Genomic DNA, 8,130 nt, shown 5'->3' with positions numbered 1-8,130 from the left:
GGCCCAGCTACCCCATCCCCAAAAGGGGCCCCCACTCCCCCAGCTGCAAACCCTCCCTCCCCAAAAGGAGGCCCAGCTACCCCATCCCCAAAAGGAGGCCCAGCTACCCCATCCCCAAAAGGAGGCCCAGCTACCCCATCCCCCAAACGGGCCCCCACTCCCCCAGCTGCAACTCCGCCTTCCCCAAAAGGGGCCCCCACACCCCCACCTGCAACTCCTTCCCCAAAAGGAGGTCCAGCTGCCCCATCCTCCAAAGGGGCCCCCACACCCCCAGCTGCAACTCCTCCCTCCCCAAAAGGAGGCCCAGTTATCCCACCCCACAAAGGGGCTCCCACTCCCCCAGCTGTGACTCCTCCCTCCCCAAAAGGAGGTTCAGCTACCCCATCCCCCAGAGGTGCCCCCACTCCCCCAGCAGCAATTCCTCCCTCCCCAAAAGGAAATCTAGCTGCCCCACCCCACAAAGAGGCCCCCAGTCCTTCAGTTGTAACTTCTCCCTCTCCAAAAGGAGATCCAGCTACCTCACCCCCCAAAGGGGCCCCCACTCCCCCAGCTGCAACTCCTCCCTCCCCCAAAGGGACCCCCACTCTCCCAACTACAACTCCCTCCTCTAAAGGAAGCCCAACTACCCCATCCTCCAAAGAGGACCCCACTCCCCCAGCTGCAACTCCCTCCCACAAAGGAGGTCCAGCTGTGACTCCTCCCTCCCCTAAAAGAGGACCAGCTATCCCATCTCCCAAAGGGGACCCCACTTCCCCAGCAGTGATTCCTCTCTCCCCCAAAAAGGCTCCAGCAACTGCAGTCACCAGAGAAGGCCCAACCACCCCATCCAAAGGCGATACCACTCCCCTCGCAGTGACTCCTGTCTCCCTCAAAAAGGCCCCAGCAACTTCAGCCCCCAAAGGAGGCCCAGCTACCCCATCCTCCAAAGGGGATCCCACCCTCCCAGCAGTGACTCCTCCTTCCCCCAAGGAGCCCTCAGTCCCCAAACAAGCTCCCACTTCTTCCTCTCCCAAAAAGGCCCCGGCAACTCCATCCCCCATGGGGGCCCCCATTCTGCCAGCTGTGATTCCTTCTTCCCCCAAAGAGGTCCCAGCTACCCCATCCTCCAGAAGGGACCCCATTGCCCAAATAGTGACTCCTCTCTCTAAAAAGACCCCAGCAACTCTAGCCCCCAAAGAGGCCCTCATTCCCCCAGCTATGACTCTTCCCTCCCCCAAAAAGAGCCCAGCAATTCCAGCCCCCAAAGAAGCCCCGGCTACCCCATCCTCCAAAGAGGCCTCCAGTCCCCCAGCAGTGACTCCTTCCTCTTACAAAGGGGCCCCTACTCCAGCTGTGACTCCTCCATCCCCCAAAAAGGGCCCAGCAACTCCAGCCCCCAAAGGGACCCCCACTTCCCCACCTGTGACTCCTTCCTCCCTCAAAGACTTCCCTGCCTCCCCAGTTTCTGTCACATGTAAAATGGGGGCCACTGTTCCTCAAGCATCTAAAGGGCTTCCAGCAAAGAAAGACCCCACAGCTCTCAAAGAAGTACTTGTTGCCCCAGCTCCAGAAAGTACGCCAGTCATCACAGCTCCCACTCGGAAAGGTCCACAGACCAAAAAGAGTTCTGCTACTTCACCTCCTATGTGTCCAGATCCCTCAGCTAACAATGGTTCTAAAGGACCCCTTTCCACAGTGGCTCCAGCCCCTCTACTCCCTGCTCAGAAATGCTCTTCAAAGACATCAAAAGGCAAAGATGCTTCTCATTCCCCAAAGGGCCCCTTGGCTCCTCCTGAGTCTAAGGCATCCACCCCTCTAACAGCAGCTGCCTCTGAGAAGGTCCTTCCTAAACCTGAATCAGCATCTGTCTCTCCACCACCCACCCCACCAGTCTCTCTGCCTCTTGCTCCCTCCCCAGTTCCCACTCTGCCTCCTAAACAGCAATTTTTGCTGTCCTCTCCTGGGCTGGTGTTGGAATCACCCTCTAAACCCCTAGCCCCTGCTGATGAGGATGAGCTGCCGCCTCTGATACCCCCGGAACCAATCTCTGGGGGAGTGCCTTTCCAGTCAGTCCTCGTCAACATGCCCACCCCTAAAGCTGCTGGAATCCCTGTCCCAACCCCCTCTGCCAAGCAGCCTGTTATGAAGAACAACAAGGGTATTTGCCTTGGTTTGCCGTGTGCATGGTGTGTCTGTTGCCCACACCCCTCTTGGGGGCTACCCACCAATACTAACTCTGTGATGCACCGCTTTCTCCAGTGAATCTGCTTGGGTTTGGACATAGAACATAGAATGATCATTTTAAATGCAAAAGCTCTAGGAATATGAAACAAAATCTTGGTTTTCATCACTTCAGATAGATATATAGTGTATTGTGTATCATTCAGTACAATGTGGCCCGGACTACCCTGAGCCTACCATGCCATCTATTTTACCTAGTTGATCTGACATTGAAAACCAAGACCTGCCAGACCTTTTAATTTGCTCTAATCCCTACCACATCACTAACTAACCTTGTCCCTGGGCCTGAGATTTGCTAAAACATTGGAGAATTGAACTATTTGTATTTCTTTTTCAATTCTTAGACTTAGTAATGACCAGGTGCCCAGGGACTTCCTTCTCATAAAAATGTAGAAACCTGTTTTTCCTAGCCTGAAAATGGTGCAGGTATATGCTTTTTTTCCTCAGTAGTCTTTACTGATGCTTGGCCTTTGAATTGAAATAAATTTATGTGAATTATGTTTGGAAAAATTAAGAGATACAGGTCAACATCATTGAGAATCTTCTAACTATATTGATTAGATCACATTGCTGGGGTGAATGGTTTGAAAATGAGGCTGAATATGTGCATGTGACTGCTTTTGACTTGCTCCAACCCCGTTTAAAAGTTGAGGGAATGGCCGGGCGCGGTGGCTCACGCCTGTAATCCCAGCACTTTGGAAGGCCAAGGCGGGCGGATCACGAGGTCAGGAGATGGAGACCATCCTGGCTAACACAGTGAAACCCTGTCTCTACCAAAAATACAAAAAAAGGCCGGGCTTGGTGGCTCACGCCTGTAATCCCAGCACTCTGGGAGGCCGAGGCGGGCGGATCACAAGGTCATGAGATCGAGACCATTCTGGCTAACATGGTAAAACCCCGTCTCTACTAAAAAAAAATACAAAAAATTAGCCGGGCGTGGTGATGGGCGCCTGTAGTCCCAGCTACTGGGGAGGCTGAGGCAGGAGAATGGCGTGAGCCCGGGAGGCAGAGCTTGCAGTGAGCCAAGATGGCGCCACTGCACTCCAGCCTGGGTGACAGAGTGAGACTCTGTCTCAAAAAAAAAAAAAAAAAGTTGAGGGGAAATCCAACCTACCTATTGTGCCTCTATGGTGTGATTTTGTTTTTTTCACTTAAGTGTATCTGGGGGCACCTTCTGACAGAATTTTACAGGGATAATTGGACTGTTGGGTAAAATTTAGAGTCAGTCATAGGGGTCATTATTTGCCTGTGCCAAGAAACAAAGACCTTGAGGGAAAGAAAGCAGTTACAGTATGTTAAACTGCTCAGCTATTTCTAGTGATTACTTTTCATTTCTGGGGTTAGGGCTGGGTCTTTACTAGATGTGTACCCACTAGTTAGTGACTAAGTTAGGGGCTATCAAGCTGGCCTCACACAAGCCAGTTGGTTTACATTTAACATTCTTAGGTCTTGCATGAAGCATTGACCTGTAGTCCAGGCAGGATGTAGTGAAGTACCTTCTCTTATAATTTCTACCATAAAGCAGTAAAAGTTGTTTCTCATTTTAGGGTCTGGAACAGAATCTGACAGTGATGAATCAGTACCAGAGCTTGAAGAACAGGATTCCACCCAGGCAACCACACAACAAGCCCAGGTGGGTATTCTCTTACTAACTGGTATTGGGTCAAGGAAGCAGGGTTGATCAGGGCAACTTTTGTATTTGGAACTGTGAACCTTCATAAAGGAAAACCCACAAGGAAATTGTGCTATCCGGATCTTGGATTCTGGTTAACTAATACCTGTTTTATCTTCTTAGCTGGCGGCAGCAGCTGAAATTGATGAAGAACCAGTCAGTAAAGCAAAACAGAGTCGGAGTGAAAAGAAGGCACGGAAGGTAAGATTTGAAAAGGATTTCAGGATCTAATGAAGCACCTTTATACAGAGTGGAACTCTTTATTTCCATAGGTTTTTGGGGAACAGGTGGTATTTTGGTTACACGAGTAAGTACTTTAGTGTTGATTTTTGAGATTTTAGTGCACCCATCACCCAAGCAGTATACACTGAACCCAATTCTTAGTAGTGGTAGAATCCTGTTTAAAGTAGCAGAAGTAGCTGGATTGGTGGCTCACACTTATAATCCCAGCACTCTGGAAGGCCAGGGCGAGTGGATCACTTGAGGTCAAGAGTTCAAGACCAGCCTGGCCAACATGGCGAAACCCCTGTCTACTAAAAATACCAAAAAAAAATAGCAGGGCGTGGTGGTACACTCCTGTAGTCCCAGCTACGAAGGTGGTTGAGGCACGGCAGTTGCTTGAACCTGGGAGGCGGAGGTTACATTGAGCCGAGATTGCACTCCTGCACTCCAGCCTGGGCGACAGAGCAAGACCTGTCTCCAAAAATTAAAAAGTAAAGTAGCAGAAGTTACTATGGCAGAAAACCCATTCTCTTTTTTTTTGCAACGGAGTCTCACTCTATCGCCCAGGCTGGAGTGCAGTGGCCGGATGTCAGCTCACTGCAAGCTCTGCCTCTCGGGTTCACGCCATTCTCCTGCCTCAGCCTCCCAAGTAGCTGGGATTACAGGCGCCCGCCACCTCACCTGGCTAATTTTTTTTTGCATTTTTAGTAGAGACGGGATTTCACCGTGTTAGCCAGGCTGGTCTCGATCTCCTGACCTCATGATCTGCCCGTCTCAGCCTCCCAAAGTGCTGGAATTACAGACTTGGGCCACCGCGCCCGGCCCCATTCTCTATTCTTGTATGAACTTTTCTCAGCCTGGGGAAAAGCTTTGCTTTGGTTGTTGTATTATGTTCCTTGCTTCTTTAGGCTGCTTCTAAAGAGGTTGCAAACCTTATACTATTTTCTCTTCTTTAGGCTATGTCCAAACTGGGTCTTCGACAGGTTACAGGAGTTACTAGAGTCACTATCCGGAAATCTAAGAATATCCTCTTTGTCATCACAAAACCAGATGTCTACAAGAGCCCTGCTTCAGATACTTACATAGTTTTTGGGGAAGCCAAGGTGAGTAAACTTTTCTTGGGCATTGTTCTAGACCAGGGTTTCTCAACCTCAGCACTGCTGACATTTTGCCTCTGGTAGTTCTCTGTTATGGAAGGGCTATCCTGTTCATTATGGATGCTTAGCAGCATTACATCCAGTTTTGATTACCCAAAAACTCCATTGCCATATATCTCCTGGGACACATAACTACCCCCTAGTTGAGAACCACCGCTCTAAACCTAAAAACTACTCTTTCTACTGCGAGTAAGGGCAAGCAGTTTAAAGCCGTACAATATGTTACCTGAAGTGGGTTTACAGAGAGTTGTGAAACTATATGATTTATTTTTCAAAGACTGCTGATCTACTCACGTGAATCTGTATTCTCTACCCTGTAGATCGAAGATTTATCCCAGCAAGCACAACTAGCAGCTGCTGAGAAATTCAAAGTTCAAGGTGAAGCTGTCTCAAACATTCAAGAAAACACACAGACTCCAACCGTACAAGAGGAGAGTGAAGAGGAAGAGGTATACTAGGAAATCTTTCATATGTTAACTGTCGCCATATAGCAATGTGTTCGTGTTGGTGAGCTATATTAAAAACTAGATTGAGGAGACTCCAAAGAACTGCTGAAATTGTTTTTGCCTTTAATTTACTGCTTTTTCCCTCTCCTCTCTTAGGTCGATGAAACAGGTGTAGAAGTTAAGGACATAGAATTGGTCATGTCACAAGCAAATGTGTCGAGAGCAAAGGCCGTCCGAGCCCTGAAGAACAACAGTAATGATATTGTAAATGCGATTATGGTAAGTGTTCAAGCCTTTGTTCCTTGACTCCCTCTGCCCTGACCAATTACGAGTGACTTTATTTTGTCTGCTAAATATCAGCCAATTAGGGAACCTCATTCCAGAGCCTCTTCTGAGTTGCTGTAGGTTTTAGTGACCTGAGTTCTGATTTGCCTATGAGAACCGCTAATTATCTTTTCTCTCTTACAGGAATTAACAATGTAACCATCTGAAAGCAACTTTTTTTGGTGTCTCAAAGGAGTAACTGCAGCTTGGTTTGAAATTTGTACTGTTTCTATCATAAATAAAGTTATGGCTTCTTGTTGGATGAACTCAGTCAATGACTGGTCTTTTCCCCGCCCCCCCCAAAACAAACAAAAAACTTGTAAAGGTTCTAATAATTTGTTAATTACTCCTAAGGCCTCCCTCATTTGATAAGGTTTAATGCCACAGATTTCCCGCTTAAAATCTCAGACTTTATACCTCTTTTAACAAGTCACTGGCCAGGCGCAGTGGCTCACACCTGTAATCCCAGCACTTTGGGAGACCAAGGAGGGGCGGATTACGAGGTCAGGAGATCAAGACCATCCTGGCTAATACAGTGAAACCCCGTCTCCACTAAAAATACAAAAAAATTAGCTGGGTGTGGTGGCGGGCACCTGTAGTCCCAGCTACTCGGGAGGCTGAGGCAGGAGAATGGCATCAACCCAGGAGGCAGAGCTTGCAGTGAGCGGAGATCGAGATCGTGCCACTGCACTCCAGCCTGGGCGACACAGTGAGACTATGTCTCAAAAAAAAAAAAAGTTACTTTACTAGGCTGTTAGGACCTTCCTAACTAGGAAATACAACCTGACTATAAAGTTTCTCATTTCTGACCAGGCGGGATGGCTCACACCTGTAATCCCAACACTGGGAGGTCAAGGCAGGTGGATCACTTTAGCCCAGGAATTTGACACCAGCCTGGAAAACATGGCAAAACCCTGCATCTACAAAAAATAGAATCACTGAGATCACCACTGCACTCTAGCCTGGGTGACAGAGTGAGACACTGTCTCAAAAAAAATTAGTTTCTCATTTCCACTTTCCCAGATGTTAACTGTTAGCAGATCCTGATTCTTCTGTATCTAGTAATCAGCCCCTTCACTGAACTCCAATCTTTCTGAATGCACACTGGGGCTTCTGTGTCCTCTGAGGAGTTTACATTGTAACTCCTCGACATATAAGAGCTTGGTAGGGAGTTGAAGAGGAGGTAGGAGATACATGAAAAGGCTCCCTCCTGAAGGGGAAGATTTTGAGTATATTGTAAACTTTCTGCTCTTAAGCAAATTCTCTACAGACATTTTAATCTACAAAGTAGCTTCTGATTGGGATAGCCATAATTATATATTAGGACAATAAATGAAAACAAGGACTGTCCCAGGCTAACTAAAACATAACAGTTAGTTTACAGATAGCTATGTAGGAATTCCAAGAAAAATAAACTGAGTTTGAGTTGTCAGAGAATGGTTTGAAAAAAATCAAAGGGCTACAATTTAGAAATGGGAAAGTTACAAGTAAATGTAGAGGCAAGAATCCTAAAATGAATATGTGAAAATACACCTAGAAGGAAGATGTTAAAATGGGAATAAATGTGGCTAACATCTAAAACTGGGCTTTAGAACTAAAGAAGTTAAGGCATTTTTATAGAATTCAGTCTTTTGGTCTCCTTAAAAAATGAGGCCAGCCGGGTGTGGTGGCTCACGCCTGTAATCCCACCACCTTGGGAGGCCGAGACGGGCGGATCACGAGGTCAGGAGATCAAGACCATCCTGGCTAATATGGTGAAACCCCGTCTCCACTAAAAAAATACAAAAAATTAGCCGGGCAAGGTGGCGGGCACCTGTAGTCTCAGCTACTCCGGAGGCTGAGGTAGGAGAATGGCGGGAACCCGGGAGGCGAAGCTTGCAGTGAGCTGAGATTCGGCCACTGCACTCCAGCCTGGGCGACAGAGCCAGACTCCGTCTCAAAAAAAAAAAAAAATACAAAAGAAAATTAGCTGGGCGTGGTGGTATGAGTCTATAGTCCCAGCTACTTGGGAGGCTGAGGCAGGAGAATGGCGTGAACCCGGGAGGCGGAGCTTGCAGTGAGCCGAGATCACGCCACTGCACTCCAGCCT

At 48.1% G+C, this 8,130-nt stretch overlaps 1 protein-coding gene across 3 annotated transcripts in view; it reads left to right on the top strand.

Moving 5' to 3' along the window:
* The window catches only part of NACA (nascent polypeptide-associated complex alpha subunit), a 13,947-nt gene extending 7,636 nt beyond the window's left edge, over positions 1 to 6,311 (top strand). For 2 of the 3 annotated variants that reach the window (XM_011988508.1, XM_011988509.1), the window contains 6 exons: positions 3,768 to 3,853; positions 4,016 to 4,093; positions 5,071 to 5,217; positions 5,592 to 5,720; positions 5,874 to 5,996; positions 6,186 to 6,311. In XM_011988508.1, coding sequence (XP_011843898.1) covers positions 3,768 to 3,853; positions 4,016 to 4,093; positions 5,071 to 5,217; positions 5,592 to 5,720; positions 5,874 to 5,996; positions 6,186 to 6,200 — 578 coding nt within the window. In that variant the 3' untranslated portion in view covers positions 6,201 to 6,311. Of the gene's footprint in view, positions 1 to 3,767; positions 3,854 to 4,015; positions 4,094 to 5,070; positions 5,218 to 5,591; positions 5,721 to 5,873; positions 6,122 to 6,185 lie in introns of those variants that run through there. The other variant, XM_011988507.1, reaches the window with a different exon arrangement.
* Positions 6,312 to 8,130: the final 1,819 nt, after the last annotated feature.

This window comes from Mandrillus leucophaeus, unplaced genomic scaffold, assembly GCF_000951045.1.
Source record: "Mandrillus leucophaeus isolate KB7577 unplaced genomic scaffold, Mleu.le_1.0 Scaffold332, whole genome shotgun sequence".
NCBI classification, from domain to species: domain Eukaryota; kingdom Metazoa; phylum Chordata; class Mammalia; order Primates; family Cercopithecidae; genus Mandrillus; species Mandrillus leucophaeus.
This window is presented reverse-complemented; position numbering and strand designations above follow the sequence as displayed.